This window comes from Rhinatrema bivittatum, chromosome 4 (genome assembly GCF_901001135.1).
Source record: "Rhinatrema bivittatum chromosome 4, aRhiBiv1.1, whole genome shotgun sequence".
Taxonomy (NCBI): Eukaryota; Metazoa; Chordata; class Amphibia; order Gymnophiona; family Rhinatrematidae; genus Rhinatrema; species Rhinatrema bivittatum.
In genome coordinates this window covers 301,313,941-301,337,785 of record NC_042618.1, presented here as the reverse complement: position 1 = coordinate 301,337,785, position 23,845 = coordinate 301,313,941, and the positions used below count along the sequence as shown (strand labels likewise).

General features: G+C 46.6%; 1 protein-coding gene across 3 annotated transcripts in view; it reads left to right on the top strand.

Annotated features, from left to right (window-relative positions):
- MAP2K4 (mitogen-activated protein kinase kinase 4) overlaps positions 1 to 23,845 on the top strand; it is a 389,322-nt gene that overhangs the window by 332,398 nt on the left and 33,079 nt on the right. For all 3 annotated transcript variants that reach the window (XR_003856494.1, XM_029600229.1, XM_029600228.1), the window contains one exon: positions 4,548 to 4,696. Coding sequence is in view for 2 of the 3 variants with exons in the window: in XM_029600229.1 (XP_029456089.1) it covers positions 4,548 to 4,696 (149 nt within the window). In the remaining variant the exon portion in view is untranslated. The remainder of the gene's footprint in view (positions 1 to 4,547; positions 4,697 to 23,845) is intronic.

Genomic DNA, 23,845 nt, shown 5'->3' with positions numbered 1-23,845 from the left:
ATCCCTAGTGGCAAGAGGATAGAAATGAAGCACTGGAATAAAATGAGGTAATTTTTGTGAATCTGGGTAACCTAAATGAAGCAGTAGTTACAACATTCAACACCTTGCTGGGCAGACTGAATAAAAACATTTGGTCTTCATCTGCTATTATGTACTATGCTACTGGGCCATCTTTCAAACAGTGGTATGTAGTAATACAAAAACCACACCTTTTAGCATTGGTTTCAGGGGAGGCCATCAGTAGTCTGGGTACCGTGTTTATCATAGAAAAGCCAGAGAAAAGGGGAAGTATATCTCTAAACCCCCCCCCCCTCGGGGAAGCTGTGTGATCCACAAGTAAAAGGGAGTATCTACTCCAGCAGTCAGATTCACTGGAAGGAGAAGCTGATGGGTAGATTGTGGGAACAGGAGCGTCAGAGGCAGAGGGTCAGTGGAGTTAAGAGTGGGCACCCCACACAGTTCTCTCAGAATGAACAGCATCCTGTCAGTTTCTACGTACTCCCCCAGATTTATCTGCCAAAGAGCACCTCACCCCCCACCCCTATGGTTATCGCTGAACATACTTTATTACAAGCCATACTTACAGTGGTTGGCATCAGAGACCAGTGTATATACATATCCAGCATAGCTCTCTGCTTCAACGGCAGGGGAGAAGAAAAACAACCAATAAGGGCTGAATAACATAGTCTGGGTAAACAAATAAGATTGGGTGTAGCTTGCTTATTGCGGCAGTTACTACCCCTAACTAATCAAGCTTGATATTTCACTTGGATGCAGCTCCATCACTACTCTCTGCATTAATGGTGGGGGTGAAAGGGAAATAGAACCAAGGGTTGCTAAGAGCCAAGAGAAACAGATAAGTATGAAAGGAAAGAAGTGTGAAGCTTGCTGGGCAGACTGGATGGGCCGATTGGTCTTCTTCTGCCGTCATTTCTATGTTTCTATATATCTCCCCCCAACCCCAGCACTGGAGATTCTTGCACAAATTTCAGTCATACTATCTCGCAGAGCTTATTAAGGACATGAACACAGACCTGTTGGCATACTTAGGCACACAAGACCATGTTCTGGCCAGTCCTGGCCACCAATCAGATTACCTTGTGAACAGATATTCTAATAAACATGAGTTAATATTGTTCATAACTGGCACCAAAGTTGGTCTTCCTTAAAATAAACCTTTCCATGCAAGTGACAGGAGGACTGAGGGCACAGCTTCAGTAAACTAATGCTGCCCACATTTTTGCCCTCAGTGCCTTGCCGCATTGTTGTCAGTTGCTACTCTTGCTTCTGCTGCCCTGCTTACTCGTCCAACCCTGCTTCTCTCCTGGTTCAGCACCTTTCTGTGTTACTCTGCAACTATTACTGTCCACTTGCTCCTTCCGACCTGCCTGTTTCTTGGTTATACTGGGGTGTTTTAGCCCCCAAAGCAAAAGATTTTTAAAAAAATAAGCCTTCTCATCCCACCCTGCCTCTCCACTTGTTCAACACCTTGTAGTGGTATTCTGCTTCTGCTTTCCTTATGATTCCACAAGGATGTCCTGCCATTCTTTGTACTACTTTGTTCCTCCCACAATGCCTTGGGATGGCAGTGCCACTCTTCTTACTTCTTCATCCCTCCATCTATGCTTTGGGTTCTTGCCATTATTGGTGCTGTTTTGCTCCTCTCATGATTCCTTAAGACGGCCTAGTCCCTAACTCCCTGAAACAAGCTGTGGTCAAACCCATCCTAAAAAAACCCTCCCTTGATCCCTCCAATCTATCTAACCTCCGTCCCATCTCCAATCTCCCTTTCCCCTCCAAAGTCATTGAGAAACTAGTAAACTCCCGCCTCTCTGAACACCTAGAACAATCCAACATTCTCCGTCCAACACAATATGGTTTCCGAAAACACCTCAGTACAGAATCCCTACTCCTCTCCCTTACAGACACCATCATCAAAGGAATGGATGCTGGTAACTCCTATCTCATTGCCATGCTAGATATTTCCGCCGCTTTTGATACCGTAAATCATAATATCCTCATTAACATAGGAATCTCAGGTACTGCTCTTTCATGGATAAAGTCCTTCCTCCAAAACCGTACTTACACAGTCCTCACCGACAACTTTACATCCCCCCCTGTTAATCTCGACTGTGGCGTTCCCCAAGGATCCTCCCTCTCTTCCACCCTATTTAATATCTATATGCTCCCTCTTACAAACCTCCTCTCCAACCTTGGGATTACACACTTCATCTATGCGGATGATGTGCAAATCCTCATCTCCTTCACTAACTCTGTACTCACCGCACTCCAAAACTGGAGCACCATTCTCACCTCCATAAACCAGCTCCTCACTGACATGCACCTAGCCCTCAATCCGCAAAAAACTGAACTCCTCCTCATCTCCTCTAGACATGCATCCATACCCATTCCCTCCACTCCCCACCCCCCCCAACTTCCTCTCTGACACAAGAAACCTCGGTGTTATCCTTGATAATCAACTAACCTTCAAACCATATATCAAATCTATCCTCAGCAGCTGCTATTTCAAACTCCAAACTCTCAAAAAACTCAAACCCCTTCTCTACTTCTCCGATTTTCGTACTATACTCCAATCTATAATTTTTTCAAAAATTGATTACTGTAACGCTCTTCTACTTGGACTCCCTGCTACCCACATCAAACCCCTACAACTCCTTCAAAACGCCACTGCACGCATCCTCACTAATGCCAACAAGAAAGACCACATCACTCCCACCCTCATTGATCTTCACTGGCTCCCCATACACTCACGAATCATTTACAAGACCCTCACCCTCATCCACAAAAGTATTACTAACGAACATTACAATTGGATAAACCCACCTTTCCTCCCTCGTACCTCCACAAGACCCACCCGTTCCTCCCTCCGTGGAACTCTTATTCCTCCTTCCATAAAATCCACAAGACTCATCTCCACCACCAATAGAGCCCTTTCCCTCGCAGGCCCCTCCCTTTGGAACTCTATGCCTCTTGACCTTCGTACCGAAACCTCCACATCCACTTTCAAAAAGAAACTCAAAACCAGGCTCTTCCACCAAGCTTACCCCCAATCAGCTTCCTCACCTTCCAATAACCTTACCCGTTCATCTTCTCTCACTAACACCCCCCATCATGACCTACACCCCACACCTACCCCTCAAACTAATTAAGGAATTACAAACCTCTCACTTAACTTCCTGCTTTTAAAACATGTTACTTAGTACAAGTCACACTTACCACCTCACCCCAATGACTTTTGTTTTCACGTCTATACAACTTTGTATAAAACCATTATACATATCAATTTATTGCTTGAATCCCTTGTACATATCTTATCCCCATGTGTCTGTCCTCACCCTCCCCCCCGCCCCCCCCTTTGTCATGACTACCCCTACCCCTCCCTCCCTAAGTTATTTAGTTTCTTGCTCTGTTTCTGCATTAGTTTCTTGCTCTGTTACTGCATTTATGTTACATACTGTTATTTGTAAAGGCTTCTGCCTATATATCTTATGGTTGTAAGTTACTTGTAAACCGGCACGATGTGCAAACGGCTGTCGGTATATAAAATAAAATAAATAAATAAAATAAATAAATAAATGTTCATTCCACTATTGTTGGTGCCATTACAGTGCCTTAGAATGTTCATACTAGTGTTGTTACCACCTTTCCCTTCCTTAGGAGCCTTGGGTTGTTCTTGTCACTGGTGCTGCTTTGCTGTTGTCACAGTGCCTTGGGTTATTTGTGCCACTTTACCTAACTCTTGGTGTCCTGGAGTGCTCTTCCCTCTGTTGCTCATGCCTGTCTGTAAGCTTTATTAAACGTGAATAAAAAAACACCTATGGTAGAGCCCACTCAGGATGCATTACCTCCTCCATTGCCTTTTCTAAAAAACGAATGACCAAATGAATTTTTATTTTATTTTTTATTTAAAAAACTTTTCTATACCGTCACTAAGTTAGGTACCATCGTAACGGTTTACAATAAGGCACAAATATTAATATTGGAAAAGATTATGAATTCTATTATACATGTGCCAAGACTTTACGGTAACAAAGTAGTAATAAAACTCATAAATGGATGTGTTATGTTATATCTGTTTTATTTTGAGCAGGAATAAAAGAGAAACTATGTCATCTTATTCTAGATATTTGAGATTAATGATTAAAATAGAATATGTACCCGTGCTGATTTGGGTAGTGTGTTTAGGGTGTGCTGCCAATCGCTTTTCTTTTTCCCCAGTGTTCTACTCTCCTTTCTCTTTGTTGTATGCCTGTTTGAATAACCATGTTTTTAAATGTTTTCTGAAGGTTTTGATGAAGTAAACCCATTTTGGGACCTAAACCCAACAAAATATTCACGAGCCAAACAAACTGAATGAATGAACCAACCAACCAAAATGTTTTTCTGTGCACATATCTATAATCTCCCTCAACTTGTCAGATGATAGTAAAACAATGAGATACTCAGCTCTGTTTTTGCAATCCTAGGAAAAAGTCTATTATTGTCAGTGTTTAATTCCTATACTTTTTTTTTTAATATTCTTTCAGTATGAGCTGGCCACAGGGCGATTCCCATACCCAAAATGGAACAGTGTATTTGATCAATTGACACAGGTGGTAAAAGGAGACCCACCCCAGTTGAATAACTCAGAGGAAAGAGAGTTCTCCCCAAGCTTCATCAACTTTGTCAACTTGTGGTAAGTACTGAGATACTCCCCCACCCCACCCCCCCTCCATCCAACCTCCAAAACTTGCTATACTACTACTTTCAAATTCGAGCCTAGCATTTGCTACTATGTACCTCTCTAGTTTTTATATTTACATGATTTTTCATTGAGATCTGCAAGAAACATAAATGCCAATACTGGAATTGCCAATTACTGGATGTCTTTGTTAAAAAGAATCATACAGGAGCACATACTGTTGCATCTGAGGTGGACCCTTGGGCCGAGGTGGGGTTGCCGCAACCCGTAGGTAAAGACCTAATGGTCCCCACCGTCGGCAGGTGGAATGGGCTGAAAGGCAGAGGCCGCTGGAGCTTCACCTATACCAGCCCTCGTTCCCCGCGGGTTGAGTCTTTGGGTGCCGGGGCCGGCAGGACTTAGGTGGGCCTCTGTGTATAGTCGTAGGAAAAGAGGATTCAGCCCAGAGACAGGCAAGGAAAGGTACAGTTCTACTTTGGGCTGGATAATGTCCTGGAAACTTGGGCGCCAATGGAATGAAGGCAGACAGAGGGCGCTCGAGCAAAAGGTAGGCCGAAGCCTGATGAATCCACGTCCAGGAAGTAGACAGAAGAGGCATCCAATGGTAAGCTTGAGTCAGGGCTGGCGGCATTCCAGAGGCAATGGGAAGCAAGGCTGAGGTCTGATCACGGAGATGGTCAATAGCGTAGTCAAGCAAAGCTGAGGTCTGAGCACGGAGATGGTCAATAGCGTAGTCGGACAAAGCGAAGGTCTGGGCTGGAGATAGGCTGGAGCATGGTCAGGCGACGCAGGGGTCTGGGTCTGGAGATAGGCTGGAGCATGGTCAGGCGACGCAGGGGTCTGGGTCTGGAGATAGGCTGGAGCGTGGTCAGGCGACGCAGGGGTCTGGGTCTGGAGATAGGCTGGAGCGTGGTCAGGCGACGCAGAGTCAAAGTCTGTGTAGTTAATCCGAAGCATAAGCTGAGCAGGAACAAGGAAACAGGAATCAGGAGCGCAGGGAAGAGACGAATCTCTAGTAGAAATGAGTACTCGATCAGCGAGGAGACCTGTTCCAAAGGCAACGCTATGGAGTGGAGCCTGAGCTTAAATACTATGAATAGTTTGACGTCAGCATCCGGGGCCCTGGCTAGGTTCCCACCGCTGTCCCTTCATAAGGATCAGCAATGCGCGTGCGCATAGGGAGGGGCACGGCGCAAGTGGTGGCGTCTCTCCGCAAGCCACGCGGAGAGGCCCGACGAGTAGTGGCATCAGGACCGGGAACGCTGGAGACTGTAGCAGGGCCAGAGGCACTGGGGGAGGCACGAGGATGGAGCTGGCGGCCCACCGCCGCCAGCGAGGAGGAACCAGAGGCTGGAGTCCTTGTGGAAAGGTAAGAGGGCCATGCCGTGGGTCTGCCGCGGACGGCACGCGTAACACAGCTAGGGTGGTAGAGATGTAGTTCAGAGCTGGTTTTAAAAATTTTTATGTCCCCATTTAGTTTTAAGGTCTGGGGAGGGCCATTTCGGTCCACTCCCCAGATCAGAAAACGTTTATAGTTCTCTTTCTGTGGGAACCACTCCCCTCCATCCCAACTCTTTACATTTAATTAACTACAGCCCCCCACCCTCCTGACCCCCCCCCCCCCCAAGACCTGCCAAAAGTCTCTGGTGGTCCAGTGGGGGTCCGGGAGCGATCTCCTGCACTTGGGCCATCGGCTGCCAGTAATCAAAATGGGGCCGATGGCCCTTTGCCCTTACTATGTCACAGGGGCCATCGGCGCCATTTTGATTACTGGCAGCCGACGGCCCAAGTGCAGGAGATTGCTCCCGGACCCCCGCTGGACCACCAGGGACTTTTGGCAGGTCTTGGGGGGGGGGGGGGGGGGGTCAGGAGGGTGGGGGGGTTGTAGTTAGTTATTTAGTTGTTGCTTTTTTTTATATTCGCTCCATAAGACGCACAGACATTTTCCCCCCACTTTTGGGGAAAAAAAAGTGCGTCTTATGGAGCGAAAAATACGGTAATCGGAGAAAGTTCTTTTTTACTCAACGCACTCAAAGCTTTGACTGATGCTGGCACACTGAGTGCACTGAGCATGCTCAGCCTGCAATTATCCCTGTGACCACAGGTGTCTCCCCTCAGTCTTCTTTTTTCCGCTCTGCAGTAGGCATAGCGGTTAGGAGCTCTGTGAGAAAATCTTACAACTTTTCCTCACAGAAACACTTAAACTTTTACTTCACAAACGCTTTTTCCCTGTGCGGGTCTCCCCTCGCGTACGTTTAATCGACGCTCGGTGAGTACTATGCCCTGTTTTTTGGTCGGTTCCTGTCACCTCACTACGATTTCCCTGGCCTACCAACCGAACTGCGGCCTTCCCTCTCCCCTATGTTTTCACAGTTAGCCCCACATAGCCTGCGAGTGTCGTCCTGTGACCCTCTGCCTGGTTATTAGCGCTAGTGGGATAGGGACTTCCACGGTTACTGTTGCCGCCAGGGCCCCCTGTCAAATTCATACCTCGGTACCTTCGTGCAGTCGATGCGACCATCGCTACAGTCGGTACCCCCTTCTAGGCCATCCTGCCTTTTTCGACACCATCGAAACCCCTCCCCCGGCGGTCCATCGATGCAATTGATCCCCGCATCGATTCTTTCAGTGCCATCAATGTTTTCATCCATGGTGCTGATTTTTCCATCGGTGCCATCGATGCATACCTCGGTGTCGTCAGTGCAGTCACTGCCATCGATGCCCGGGTCGGTGCCATCAGCGCCCTGGTCGGTGCCCTTGACGAGGCCATCGACGCCCACGTTTTTTCCATCGGTGTCCTCATTGTTCCTATCGATGCAGCCATCGATTCCGTCGATGCCGGTATCAATTTCCCGATGTCGCCGATGCCTCCGTCATTGTTATCGTTGCTCTGCCTCGGCCATCGACATTTTTTCATATATATTTTGACGATACCCTCAAGGCCGCTCCATGCCGCCATCGATACCATCAATACTGACATAGCACCTACACGCAATGCCCTTGCCTAAACACAGTGCTTCATGCTTGGGGTTTTTACTAAAGCCCCGTATCAGCCTACGACACTACATAGTGCCAGGAGCAGTGCAGGCATGCTGACAGTCCATCGTCATTCGCCATCCAGGACAGCGAGGGCATCCACCTCGGCGCTGGGGAAAGACCGGGCCAAGCACCGTGGCACTTATTGTCACCAGCATGGTGACCGTCCGCCACCGATGCCATCCAGCATATCTGTGCTATCCTACTCTGTGTTGGAGAATGCCCTGGCCGAGCAATATCACTACTACCACCGCCACTGTTCCACAAAACGCTGGCAGTCCTCTGTGCTCCAGAATGACCGGACCGAGTTCCGCGGAATTCTGCACTGGCGTCACGATACATCGAGCCGCTGCAAAGAGGGCTGGGTTCATGAGTCATAATGGCTCCCCTGTACCCGAGCCGGGTTCATGAGTCATGGCTCCCCTGTACCCGAGGCGTTCCCCACAGACACCGGTGCAGGGTTCTGACCCCCCCACAAATTACTGTGGTAGCGCCAGACACGCTCAGCCTGCCTTCTCTGTACCTGCGCTACCATACCAGGTTACAGAGTTGAGTCGGACGTGTACGACCTTCAGGCTATCCCTCGATGACTCCTAAACTCCACGGAGCCATCAATCTTCGTCGGCTCGTCCTTCTGCGATCCACTACAGATGGTAAGTACTCTACTCTAATCCCGCTTCAGCGACAATACCATTGAGACCTATTTCTAGGTCGTCTGGCCTTCCAAGAACCGTATTAGTGTCGCATATCGCTGTTGCCAGCTATGTCGGACACAATACCAAGAGAACCTCTCTACCAATCAGTTGGGATTATTTCAGGACATCTTCCCGTTGTTAGCAACGCGACTCTGTACTGATTAATACTCTGGTTTCTGGTTCCTAATTAAGGACCGAAATTCCAGATGCATTCGCTGATCTGCTAAACACAAGATTCAGCAAACACTGTCTCAATTGCAATTCCACCTCGAGACCTGGCGACAGGTCTCGACGTTTTCTTGTATAGCACACAGAAATGCGGGTATGACTTTTACCGCTCATGCTCCCGTGGGAGATTACATGATATCCTGATTACGTCAGCCCCGCCAGTTGGACACCTCCTGGTCTCTCAACTTGCCTGATATCAGAGCGGCCACCCCACTTTGTACCAAGGTTCAGGGTACAGTCCCCCAGATGCTACAAAGCGCAGAAGGGGGGGGGGAGTTTTAATTTCACTATTCTTTCTTTCAACAGAAAGTAGTTACTCTCTGCTCATCCTGGACCTCAGAAATATCAACTTTCTTCAGAAGGTGCAGGTAAAATGGTATCTCTCGTCACCATGCTTCCATACCGCAGTAAGTAGGTTGCCTCTCTCCTCTATTCTTTCGTGTGCTTCATGGTGAGTCAACGATATTACAATCCCAAGCTCTGCCGGTTGCACCAGCTTCGGCAACTTGGGTATTTCGTTAAATCACTAGCAGTGACTGCTGTTTCTTTACGGAGTAAAACATCATTCACTCTTTTCTTTGCATGGACAGCTGCATAACAACAGTCAACCCAAGCAAGGAGCTCTACCTTCTTCATGACTCACTATAAATCTACTACCTGGAATTGCTGTTCACTACCATAAATCCCATATAGCACACTTCTGGACACCACAGTCACAACGAATTTTGAGCCATGAGTTATGCCTTTATGCCTTACAATACTGCCTATGCAGCAAACCTTTGTGCAAACAGACAGCATAGTGACATTGTGGTATTTCCAACACGCAAGCACGCACAACCTCTTAGCTGCTCTGCTAGGAAGCTGTGCAGCTCTACTCTTGGCCCTTGCTCACTCCATGCATCTCCGGGCCACTTATCTAACATAGAAACATAGAAATGTCGGCAGAAGAAGACCAAACAGCCCATCCAGTCTGCCCAGCAAGCTTCGCACTTTTTTTTTTCTTCTCATACTTATCTGTTTCTCTTGGCTCTTAGTAACCTTTTGGTTCTATTTCCCTTCCACCCCCACCATTAATGTAGAGAGCAGTGTTGGAACTGCATCTAAGTGAAATATCTAGCTTAATTAGTTAGGGGTAGTAACTGCCGCAATAAGCAAGCTACACCCATGCTTATTTGTTTACCCAGACAATGTAATTCAGTCCTTGTTGGTTGTTGTCTGTATATAGATCCACTTTTCTTCATCCCCCCTGCCGTTGAAGCAGAGAGCTATGCTGGATATGCGTGAAGTATCTGCTTTCTCCCTTGCCGTTGAAGTAGAGAGCTATGCTGGATATGCATTGAAAGTGAAGTATCAGACTTACTAACAGACTTACTGAATGCACTAGCAGACCTTCTCCACATAAGTTTCCATCCTCTCGGATGGTCTTGGATTATATGTGTAGCGAGGAATATCTTCTAGCGCTGAGGTCAACCAAACTTGCCCTCTGCGTCTGAATCAAACCATACGGTGGACAGATTCTACTCCCTACACATGTCTCCAATGTGTTCCCATGGATGCCTTTGCTGCAACAAAGGCCTCTTATATGTGTCTCTTTCGATGCCTTTCATAGCCAGCACCCTTATTATGCTGCACTGGGACAGGGTTCACTGTTCTCAGACCCACGTCCTGACCGAGACCAGTATGCTTTCCCATACTTCTCAATCTATCACACCAATAACCAATTCGCCTTCTCACAGGTCAGTCTCGTATCATGACTCACTGATGTTCTCAGGTACTGGTAGCGTCTCAAAAACACCTACACATAAATCTTACCATTCAAAATGGCATGATTTACCACGTGTCGTTAAAAAAAAAAAAAAAAAAAAAAAAGTGTTTTTACCCCCTTTATTTTTACACCACTCTTTTCTCTTACTCCCTCAGATTCTGCTCCCCAGACATCCTCTACATGGGTACGCCTCGATTCCAATTGGCGTACCACTTGAGAGTGGGGATACCCGATTAACGGTTCAACCCCTTCAGAGTCAGCTTACCATGGGTTATCCACTGATTAAGCCACCTCTATTTTTACTGGTTACGGAATGGGGCATATATATTAGTGCTTACAAGACTCATGTGTTCCCCGTTCGAGCCTTGCCATTCCTCTCACATAACAGTCTGCAATGGGAAATTCTTTCCCTCGTAGTCATCACTTCTGCCAACAGGGTCAGTGAGTTCCACACCTTGTTACATACTCACCCGACCCTCCGTGACCGAGTGGTTTTACATACTCAACTACATATCGTTCTTAAGGTAGAGGCAGCATCTCACCTTACTCAGAATATACTCTGCCCACTTTTTCCGTGAAAGTGCACTTGTATTCTATCCAGACCGCACTACACTCCACAGGAATTACACCTAACTCTTTCCTCATGTGGCAAAAGCCGAGCTGCGAGTTCCAGTGGGCAAGCAGACCTATTCCTCCTAATTGACAGTCTATATCTTCTTTTCCTACTAACAAGCAGGCATTTCACTACAACACTGTGTGTAACCACACTCTGTTAGGGCCATACCAGCCTCAATAACTCATCTTCGGCCAGTGCCGCTTGTACATATTTGTAAAGCTGTGACCTGGAGCTCTCTCCATCCCTTCGCAGCCCATTATCGCTTAGATAAGACTGGCTGGCATGCTTCCATGTTTGACCAGTCCTTCTCCTCTTCTGTTCGGTTTAACTACCCAACATCCTTCCACCAACCCGTTAAGGGTTTCAGGGTGCCCTCCTTACCAAATTTCACCCCCGGCGTTGCGCCTTTTGCACGTCTTGGGTGCATTGGGTACACTCTCGGGCATCCTCAGCTCGGTACTCACCCCTATGTGAGGACTACCATCCTGCTTGACTTGTGAGAAAGCAAGTGTTGCTTACCTGTAACAGGTGTTCTCACCGGACAGCAGGATGTTAGTCCTCACGAAACCCACCCACCACCCCGCGGAATTGGGTATACATACGTTTTATTTTAATTTCGCTTGCGCTTTTTGCAATAAGACGAGACTGAGGGGAGACACCTGTGGTCACTGGGATAATTGCAGGCTGAGCATGCTCAGTGCACGCAGTGTGCCAGCGTCAGTCAAAGCTTTATAGAAACTTTAACAGAAAAGTTTTCTGTAGCAGTGCTCCGTCCACTGACGTCACCCATATGTGAGAACTAACATCCTGCTGTCCTGTGAGAACACCTGTTACAGGTAAGCAACTCTTGCTTTATCCCTAGTGCGTCATTTTTAGTGTGGCAGCTCATTAGAATATACGTCGTGCGCCCAAGAGAGGTGGATATGCACGCATTGAAAAAATGGGTGGACAGTTTAGATGCACATTTTTATGCATGTGATATTGCATCAGCCCCAAAGTGCTGGATGAGTGGAATGCCTGACTCCGCGATTTACCATTTAAAATAGCTTTATGGAAAGCTCCGGCTTGGCATATACATTAACCTTCATTTTCAATTTTTATTTTATTTTTCCTGGGAATTGCAATGTACTAACACAAAAGTCAGTAGGAAAAATCTTTTCCTATTGATTTTTCTCCTGTTTGTCATTTTTCCACTGATATTTTTTGTTATAACATTGAAATTCTCAGGAAAAATAAAATAACTGAAAATTAAGATCTCAAGGCATCCTGAAGTTACTAAAGCCATTTCTTTATTAATCTATGGGTCTTCTATTCAAACAAGTTTCTCTGCTTCTGCTCCTTTAACCAAACTCTTGAAAATGTAGTTTTATGCAAATGCCTTTAATGCAGTGAAACAGTTTTGATTGCTTCAAATTGACTCTTTGCTGCCACCTAGTGGTATAAGAAAGAACTGTAACCTGCAAGGCTGTGGCACATTTAAAACTAATCGGAGAAAGTTCTTTTTCACTCAACGCACAATTAAACTCTGGAATTTGTTGCCAGGAGATGTGGTTAGTGCAGTTAGTGTAGCTGGGTTTAAAAAAGGATTGAATAAGTTTTTGGAGGAAAAATCCATTACCTGCTATTAATTAAGTTGATTTAGAAAATATCCACTGCTATTACTAGCAACAGTAACAAGGAATAGACTTAGTTTTTGGGAACTTGCCAGGTTCTTATGGCCTGTATTGGCCACTGTTGGAAACAGGATGCTGGGCTTGATGGACCCTTGGTCTGACCCAGCATGGCATGTTCTTAAGGACTAAAGCACAAGAGAAGGGCAGAGTGAAAAGCACACACATATAAATAAATCGCAATAGAACAATGTGTGGCACAAATTATACTGAACAATAACAGCTCATAACCAAAGATTTTTTTTATTTGACATATGCACACAGTCACTGTGCACGAAACAGATTAAATGACCTTCTCATTTGGAGACCTACTCAGTCTATATTTACAATTAAATAAAGCCAGCATTCTTCATTTTGAGACTTCGGCACCCGGTTCAGCTCAACAAAAAGCCCCTTGTCAAGCTTCTGTTGCACCCCGGCTGAGAAGTTAGCCGATTTTACCGGTTGAAAAAATTTCTCCACGATGGCTCCAGCTTCCGTGTCTAGCCCTACACAATGGGTTAAAAGTTTTGAATATCTCATCACACTTCATTTATAGAAAGATAATCTACTGGTTTGACGTCACGGCCACCTTTGTGGCCCTTGATTCTCGCCCTGTTCTCTCTACCCTTTACCTTGAGCTGCATCTAAAATTTTGAGGAAACAGCAGGCAAATTACAGAACAGAAACTTGTGAATCCTCCGGTCCCCCTGACGCAGCCCTGACACAAAACACGGCAATGTCGGGGTTCCCCGGTTATACTTTAATGTTTACCATGTCATTTAATCTGTTTCGTGCACAGCGTGTGCATATGTAAAATAAAAAAAATCTTTGGTGATGAACTGTTATTGTTCAGTATAATTTGTGCCACACATTGTTCTATTGCGATGTTCTTAAGGACTGCCATACTGGTCAGACTAAGGGTACATCAAGCCCCAGTATCCTGTTTCGAACAGTGGCAGTGGTGTACCGAGGGAAGGGGCAAAGGATTCCAAGCCGCCTGGCTGTAGGGGGCACCTGGAACCCTTTTTGTGGAGGATGATGAGAGAACCCACATCCACCAGGGGATCTCCTCCCATCCGGCGGCCCAACTCAAGAATGGCCTGAGGCCACAGAGATATCCCGTTCCTGCCTGGCAGCCCAACTTGAGACTGCAAAGCCACGGGGGGATCGCGTTCCAGCTGGTGGAAGAGGAGGGAGGCAGTGTGTATATGCATGTACAAAAAGAGGGAACCAGGTGTGTGTATGTGTGTGCCAAAGAGAGAGGGAGTCCGGTGTGTGTGGTGCGCCAAAGAGAGAGGGAGCCTGTGTGGTGTGTGCCAGAGAAAGGGAGCCCATGTGTGTGTGTGCCAGAGAGGGAGCCCATGTGTATGTGTGTGTGCACCCTAGAGAGAGAGGGAGCCCGTGTATATGCGTGCCAGAGAGAGAGAGAGCCTGTGTGTGTGTGCCTGAGAGGAAGCCCCAGTGTGAGTGTGCGCCAGAGAGAGAGGAAGCCTATATGTGTGTATTCCTGAGAGAGGGAGCCCATGTGTGCACCCGAGAGAGAGGGAACCGTTGTGTGTGTGTGTGTGTGTGTGTGCGCATACCTGAAAAAGAGGGAGCTAGTGTGGGTGTATGTGCTTCTGAGAGGGAGGGAGCCAGCTTGTGTCTGTGAGCATGTGTGAATTTTGAAAGAGCTTTTGTGTGTGTCTGTGTGAACATGAGGATGAATATGTGTTCATATGTGAGGAGGAAGTTTGTGCATCTCCCTTCACCTCCCACTAATCCTCGGCAATATCAGGGTGATATTAAATCAAAAGTTCCCAGGTATGGAGAGCGAGTGATTTTTTTGAATCCTTATTGATTTTAATTAATCTGGTGTTGTTTGTTGTGTATTCTGTTTTGAAATATTTTTTCTCACAGGACAAGCAGAATGGTACTCCTCACATATGGGTGATATCATCAGAATAGAGCCCAATCACGGAACGCTTTTGTCAAAGTTTCTAGAACTTTGACTGGCACCACTGGGCATGCCCAGCATGCCGTTAACCCTACGTCCAGCAGGGACCCCCCTTCAGTCTCTTTTTTTTCCATGCAGCAATAGCCACGCGGGTTAAGGAGCTCTCTTGATATTACTGACAGGAATTTACCTCACAGAATTTCTTTTCAAAGTTTGACAAACCATACCCCATCCGGGGTCCCCCTATCGATTCCATACCCGTGGACGTGTAGGTAAGGTTTTACCTCCCGTTGCGGTTGATTCCCATTGGTTTTCTTTCCAAGGCCTACCAGCCATCAACTGCACCGCAGCTAAATGTTTTTTTGGAGCGTTGGCATCGGGTTTTTGTCGATGCCCCAATTGTCCCCAGACAATATCCATCACAGACCCACATCGGGTTTGTGTTTAGGGGTGGACCACGACGTTCTTACATGTACCAAATGTGCCCAAATGACGCCAAAGGGCCGTAAGGCTTGGTCAGAAAAGATGGAGTTTCTTTTCCAGGCGATGCAACAGACTCCATCGAAAGCCTCGATGTCATCGGAGCCGGCACCATCCACCTCTTGTCAACAGTTGGACACCGGTACTTCCTCCGACCATGGCTACTCTGAAGTTGTCCACATCATCTTCCTCGGCGCCGGGCCGAGCATTGGGAGAAACACCGGCATCGCCATCGGAAGGCTCAGTCCGCTGATCCAGGCAAGCCCTCGGCATTGGTGTCGATAGAGCTCCTAGGAAGAAATCCCATCCAGAGAAGCCCCCATCCTCCTCTGAGACTGGGTCACCGAGGCATTCCCCATCTTCATTGGTGTGCCGGGAGCCGTGACTCCACTGTCACCTATGGACCCTCCGGCTATGCCAGCGCTGCCTCCTACTCCAGGACTCGGGTTCCAAACCCCAGGCTTCTGTGAGGAATTGGACCAGATGGTTCAAGAGACCATCATTAAAGGGCTCCAAGGTCTTCAGCCTCCATCAACTCCAGCACCGATTCTGGCTCCAGTTACCGACCTGATGCCCACAGTACTCGCGCCGTTGCTGGACAGGTTGGACACATTGATCAGTGCCCTTCCACCGGTGGGACCAAAGACACCGGTATGTCCTACTCCTTCGACTCTGATTTCCTTATCAGAGGGCAAAGATGCTCCGAAGCCAGAGCTGATTCTGGGGCCGTTTGGAGTCCTGCCACCAAGCCATCCACCGAGATCTCCAGATCCATCGTCTATGCCGCATCATCCTTGGTCAGTGCCACCATTGATGCCTTCAATGCTCCGACCTGATCCCACAGGAATAGCACCTTTTCTACCATCTGGAGATCCCATCGGAGCTGGTGACCAGTCCCAGCCCTGGACAGATGATTCCTCTTAGTCTTAGGATTTAGATGATATTCCTTCAGAGCCATCTCCTCCTGAGGAGAGAAGACGTTCTCCTCCAGAGGACCTGTCCTTTATAAGTTTCATTAAGGAAATGTCTGAGGCTATTCCTTTCCAACTTCAGACAGAAGAGAACTCCAGGCACAAAATGCTGGAGGTGCTCCAGTTTGTAGACGCACCTAAGGAGATCATGTCCATACCTGTTCATGAAGTCCTTCTTGTCCTGCTCCAGCGTACCACTGGGATAGGGAAATACCTACAGTACCTGAATGTAAACCGATGTGATGTCTCTGATCAAATGTCGGTTTATAAAAATTATAAATAAAATAAATAAATAAACTGGGAGCATCCAGGTTCTGTACCGCCAGTAAATCATAAAACAGATGCTACCTTCCTGGTACAGACAGCCCCTGGATTCCAGGAAACACAGCTTTCCCATCAATATGTGGTGGTTGAGTCGGCCCAAAAGAAGACAAGGCGTTCTAAGCCTTATTCCTCAACACCTCCATGGAAGGAGAAAATGTTTCTGGATGCTTTTGTGCGTCGTGTTTTTCATGGTTCTATGCTTATTTCCCGCATTGCTTCATATCAATTATATATGACACAGTACACCCAGAACCTTTTCAAAAAGATTCAAGATTTTTCGGACTCCTTACCTGAGCAATTCCAAGACCAACTCAACTCTCTGGTCCAGAAGGGCCTAGATGCTGGCAAGCATGAGGTCCGTGCTGCGTATGATATTTTTGACACAGCCTCTAGGGTGTCTGCAGCGGAGATTAGTGCTTAAAGGTGGGCCTGGCTGAAGTCCTCCGATTTGAGACTAGAAGTCCAGGAAAGGTTGGCTGACCTCCCCTGTGCTAGCGATAATCTTTTCGGGGACAAGTTCCAGGAAACTGTAGCACAGCTCAAGGATCACCACGAAACATTACGTCAGCTTTCTTCTGTGCCTTCAGATTTTCCTTCCACCTCTAAGTGGCCGTTCAGGAGAGAATCTAAGAGGCCATCCTACAAGCCGCGTAGATATTATCCTCCTGCGACTCATGGTCGCCCATCCAGGCCTTACCAGACGGGTCATACCCGCCAATCCAGGCCTCAAAAGACCCAGCCACCTCCACAACCTGGCCCAGCTTCGGGATTTTGACTTCCCGCTAGAGAACATTTGCCAACCTCCTCTACCATCAGTACCCGAAGGAGGCCGTTTGTGCCACTTCACCAACACCTGGATCACGATCACTACAGATCAGTGGGTACTCTCTGTAGTGTCTCAAGGTTACCATCTCAACTTCCTGACCATACCAGTGGACTCGCGCCTTTCTCTTTGCACTGCCTGTCATGTTCGGGCATCTCAACCAGGTGTGCCCACTGACTTGTGCCAGCGCTGTTTGGAGACTCAGGGAGAATTATCTTCCTCTGATTTCACTAAGCATGGTACTTCCCATCCAGATGCAGGTCTGGGTAAAGACTTTTCAGGTGGGGCGCCTGATTTTGGAACTTCCCTAACTGGTTCTTCAGCAGGGGAAGGCAGCTCAGTGATGATGCCTCAGTTACCTCCTGGTTTGGATACTTCTACATTTTCATGGGTAGAATTTTTCCAAGGATTGCAATCCTTTCTTAGACACAGTCCACAGCCATGTCCTATGCTCCCAGGGCAGAGTCGCAGGTGCAAACCTTGCCTGGATCTACTGGTAAGTGCCGGAGTACTCCTCGAGCAGCAGCAGGACTACCTGATAGAGATCCGATGGCACAGATAATAATGCTGATCCTGACTCTCTTGAGGATGGTGAGTTTCCTCCAGGATTAGAACTGTATAGGATTATGCTACGGTTCTTCCATAGAGATGAACTGCCGGCCCTGATTTCCCAGACCTTGAAAATGCTGGGAATATCTGGGGCAGATTCCATATCTGAGCCAAAGAAAAAAAAGCAATTTTGTTTCTCTGCATAAAGCCTCTTGTTTTTTCCCCCTGTGATGGAGACCATTCAAGTATTGATTGATCTTGAGTGGGGTGCCCCAGGTGCTAATTTCAAAGGAGGTCGGGTTTTGGAAGGCCAATACCCTCTGGATCTGGCGGTGATAGAGCGTTTACGTTTTCTGAAGGTGGATGCACTTGTATGTACAGTCTGCAAGCGGATGACTATCCCCCTGGAGGGAGAAGCAGCCTTGAAGGATTTACATGATGGAAGGATTGAAACTATCCTTAAGCAGGCATTTGAAGCAGTGGCAATGACTTTGCAAATAGCTTCTTGTTCCCTGATGGCTCACTCTTGTTTACTTCTTTCTCAAGTGGTTGATGACTCTGGGGTGAATTTCAGGGCAGTTATGGAACCAGCGTCCACCTTCTTGGCAGATGCAGGCTGCGATTTGGTCCACACCTCAGCCAAAGGGGGTGGCTTTGGTAATAGCGTCAGTTATGGCTTAGAAATTGGTCAGCCGATGCTAACCTCACAAAATTGCTCTTTAAAGGCTTGCTCTTGTTTTGGAGCAAGTTGGAGAAACTGGCCAGTAGGTGGGGTGAATCACCGCTTCCTCGATTACCAGAGGGTAAGAAGCAGATGCCACACTCCTTTAGCATGAGAGTTCGTGCTAGGGGATCCAAGTGTGTTTGACCCTATAGAGGAGTGACTTTTCAGATAACTTGAACTTTGGTAGGTCTCAGTCCTTTTATCCCAGTCAGCCCAGAAGGGGCGCAAGCTCAGGTAGCAGATCCTCTCAAGCCTCCCAATGAAGGTTTGCCGACCCACTCTTGGGAACAGGAGATTGGGGGACGCCTCTCTCTCTCTCTTCTATCAGAGGTGGGTCAAGATCACATCGAATCAATGGGTCCTTGAGGTGATAGAGAAGGATATGCGCTGGAGATTCGCAGTATTCCTCAGGACGTGTTCATGGTCACTCCCTGTCACTCCCCGCAGAAGAAGCAGGCAGTGGAGGATACATTGGCAAGGCTCTTCAGTCTGAGGGCTGTGATTCCGGTGCCCAAGTCTCAAGAAAATACGGGACGATATTCAATTTATTTTGTTGTGCCCAAGAAAGAGGGATCATTTCGTTCCATCCTGGATCTCAGAGTCAACTGTCATCTGCGAGTAACATATTTTTGCATGGAGACCTTGCGCTCGGTGATAATGGCCGTGCAGTCGAGGGAATTTCTGACCTCTTTGAACCTGTCCGAAGCGTATCTTCACATTCCCATTCAACTAGAGCATCAGCGCTTTCTGCGGTTCACAGTTCTGGAATGCCATTATCAATTTTTGGCACTGCCTTTTGGTCTGGCCACTGATCCCAGGACCTTTTCCAAAGTAATGGTGGTAGTCGTGGCAGAATTGAGAGAGGATGGGATCCTAGTACACCCGTATTTGGATGAGTGGCTGATACACAAGATGGAGCTTGGCTGGGTGGTGGACCTGGGAAAGAGCAGTCTCGAGCCTGCTCAGTCATTGGAATACCTTGGAGTTCGGTTCAACATGAACTTCCTGCCAGAAGCCCGTATTCAGAAGTTGATGGCACAGCTACATTTATTGATAAACACTCTGCATTCTATCGTATGGTCCTAACTGCAGGTAATTGGTTTAATGGCAGCAACCGTGGAAGTGATACTGTGGGCGAGAGCACATATGCGTTCTCTTCAGCACTCCCTGTTGTCTCGGTGGAACCTGCAGTCTCTGGATTATGTGGTAGGCTTGATTGACAAACTGAAGAGTAGTAAATCACTTGGACCGGATGGTATGCACCCCAGGGTTCTGAAGGAACTCAAAAATGAAATTTCAGACCTATTAGTAAACATTTGTAAACTATCATTAAAATCATCCATTGTACCTGAAGACTGAAGGGTGGCTAATGTAACTCCAATATTTAAAAAGGGCTCCAGGGGCGATCCTGGAAACTACAGGCCAGTTAGCCTGACTTCAGTGCCAGGAAAAATAGTGGAAAGTGTTCTAAATGTCAAAATCACAGAACACATAGAAAGACATGGTTTAATGGAACAAAGTCAGCATGGCTTTACCCAGGACAAGTCTTGCCTCACAAATCTGCTTCACTTTTTTGAAGGAGTTAATAAACATGTAGATAAAGGTGAACCGGTAGATTTAGTATATTTGGATTTTCAGAAGGCGTTGAAAAAGTTCCTCATGAGAGGCTTCTAGGAAAAGTAAAAAGTCATGGGATAGGTGGCGATGTCCTTTCGTGGGTTACAAACTGGCTAAAAGACATGAAACAGAGAGTAGGATTAAATGGTCAATTTTCTCAGTGGAAGTGAATGGGCAGTGGAGTGCCTCAGGGATCTGTATTGGGACCCATACTTTTCAATATATTTATAAATGATCTGGAAAGAAATACAAGTGAGGTAATCAAATTTGCAGATGATACAAAATTGTTCAGAGTAGTTAAATCACAAGCAGATTGTGATAAATTGCAGGAAGATCTTCTGAGACTGGAAAATTGGGCATCCAAATGGCAGATGAAATTTAATGTGGATAAGGGCAAGGTGATGCATATAGGGAAAAATAACCCATGCTATAGTTACACAATATCAGGTTCCATATTAGGAGCTACCACCCAGGAAAGAGATCTAGGCATCATAGTGGATAACACATTGAAATCATTGGTTCAGTGTGCTGCAGCAGTCAAAAAAGCAAACAAAATGTTGGGAATTATTAAAAAGGGAATGGTGAATGAAACGGAAAATGTCATAATGCCTCTATATCGTTCCATGGTGAGTCCGCACCTTGAATACTGTGTACAATTCTGGTCGCCACATCTCAAAAAAGATATAGTTGCGATGGAGAAGGTACAGAGAAGGGCGACCAAAATGATAAAGGGAATGGAACAGCTCCCCTGTGAGGAAAGACTAAAGAGGTTAGGACTTTTCAGCTTGGAGAGGTTTAGAACGGGTTAATGTGAATCAGTTACTCTTTTGGATGATAGAAAGACTAGGGGGCACTCCATGAAGTTAGCATGTGGCACATTTAAAACTAATCGGAGAAAGTTCTTTTTCACTCAACACACAATTAAACTCTGGAATTTGTTTCCAGAGAATGTGGTTAGTGCAGTTAGTATAACTGTGTTTAAAAAAGGATTGGATAAGTTCTTGGAGGAGAAGTCCATTACCTGCTATTAACTAAGTTGACTTAGAAAATAGTCACTGCTATTACTAGCAACAGTAGCTTAGAATAGACTTAGTTTTTGGGTACTTGCTAGGTGGTTCTGGCCTGGATTGGCCACTGTTGGAAACAGGATGCTGGGCTTAATGGACCCCTTGGTCTGACCCAGTATGGGCATGTTCTTCTTATGTTCTTAATTTGGCTCTGTCTGCCAATGGAGGTCTATAGTTGGATCATCTAAGGAAGGGAATTTCCCTAGCACCACCAGAATGGCTGATACTGAATATACATGCGAGCCTCCATGGTTGAGGAGCTCACTATCAGGAGCTGACAGTACAAGGGCGCTGGGATACAAAAGTCTCTCTGGAACATCAGTTGTTTGGAAGTCAGGGCAATCCAGCTGGCATGTTTGCAGTGCAGCGACAGGCTGCAGGGTCGAGCGGTCCAGATAATGTTGGACAACGCAATGACTGTGACTTACAAAAATCGGCAGGGAGGAACCAAGAGCCAACAAGTGTCGCAGGAGATAGATCAACTTATGGAATCGGCTGAACTATATCTCCAGATGATCTTAGCCTCGCATATAGCAGGAAAAGACAATGTCAGAGCAGACTTTCTCAGCAGGGAATGGGCTCTATCAAATGAGGCATTTCAACTGATTCTGATTGCTAGGGGTCTCCCATTTCTAGACCTGCTGGCTACTTCTCACAGTGCGAAAGTTCTGCAATACTTCAGTCGCAGGAGAGATCCAAAGTTGTTGGGGACAGATTCCTTGGTGCAGGAGTGGCCAGAAGACAAATTGCTGTACACTTTTTCTCTATGACCCCTGTTGGGCAGATTAGTCCGAAGAATCGAGTACCACAGGAGGATAGTGCGCTTGATTGCTCCAAATTGGCCCAGGAGACCATGGTATGCGATTCTGCAGTGTTTCTTGGTGGTATCGCCCCTTCGGCTTCTGGCACACAGGGATCTGTTGCGGCAGGGTCCTTTTCTTCACGAAAATCCGACTCGATTTTGTCTTACGGTATGGCCCTTGAAAGGGCTTGCTGCTGAAACTTGGATACTCTGCGGCAGTGATTTCCACCTTGCTGAAAGCTAGAAAGTTCTCCACTTCCTTGGCCTATGTGTGGGTTTGGTGAGTATTTGAGGCCTGGTATGAGGATCGAGGTACTCTTCCTTATTTGGTAAAGATTCCGCTCATTTTGGAAATTTTGCAGGATGACTTGAAAGAAGGCTTGGCACTTAATTCCTTAAAGGTACAAGTAGCAGCTCTCACCAGTTTGAGGTCAGGTGAATGGTGGATCCTTGTTGGCTCATCCTGATGTGACCCATTTCCTGAAAGGGGTGAAACATCATCTTCGACCTTTGCAGTCTCTGGTGCCCTTATGGAGTCTTAATTTGGTTTTGGATTTCTTAGCGGGCCCTTACGTTTAGACTGGTGCCCTTATGGAGTCTTAATTTGGTTTTGGATTTCTTAGCGGGCCCTTACGTTTAGACCGATGCGTAACCTGAACTTGCGGTTACTGACCTTGAAAATGGTGCCAGGAGTCATTGCCCCATGTGACTCCAGGGGTGGTACAGCTGAGTACTGTTCCTTCTTTTCTACCAAAGGTGGTCACGGACTTTCACGGGAATCAGTCCATCTCCTTGCTCCCTCTGGACAGAGAGAAAGATGTAGAGGAGTATCGTCTGTTGCGACCCTTGGATGTCAAGGGACATATTGTCCGGTATCTGGAGGTTACTAAGCTTTTACGGAAGATGAATCACCTCTTTGTCCTTTACGGCGGTTCTATGCAGGGAAAGCTGATCTTGCGGGCTACCATAACTTACTGGATTATGGAGGTAATCACGGTGGCATACGTTCATGCTGGGAAGCCATTACCTACCCAGGAGAAGCCTCATTCCACTAGAGCTCAAGCAGTGTCAAGGGCGGAAGTGAAATTGTTGTCTCTCGTTGACATTTGCCAAGCTGCAGGGTGGTCCTCGTTACACACCTTTTCTAGATATTATCATCTGGATGTGCAAACCCTGGAGGACACTGCCTTTGCACATGCGGTTTTGACTGGAACACAGGTAGCCTCCCACCCTATTCAGGAGTAGAATGGGTACATCCCACTTGTTCTGGATTCATCTGACTGGACTCCAAGAAATGAGAAATTACTTCTTACCTGATAATTTTCTTTTCTTTTAGGACAGTCAAATGAATCCAGCTTCCCTTCCTTGGCTGCCAAATGGTTGTATTATGGTCGTCCTCCTCCATGGCTACCTGTTACAGGTATTACTGGTAAGTATTTGTCCAGTCCCTAGACTAGTGTTAATTCATTCTTGCCTGAGCTCAGTGTTGCCTGTTGGCTGAGTATTGAGATGGTTATCTGTTTAATCAAGTTTTGCTAGTCTGTCCACAGTTGCTTTTGAAGAAAATACCGGCAGGCTGATATCACTGCAGGGATATATATATATATATATATACTGTGATGTCAGTTTGCTCTGTCTCTAACAGCTGGTAGAAGTGCATAACTATTTGTTCTTGATTCATCTGACTGTCAAAAAGAAAATGAAATTATCAGGTAAGTATTTATTTATTTAAGCGTTTTTCTATACCGGCATTCAAGATTAGTATCACATCATGCTGATTTACATTAAACAAGGGGGTGTAATATAAATAACTAAACAGAACTGTAACAAGTGTAATGAAGAAAAACTCTGAAGTTAC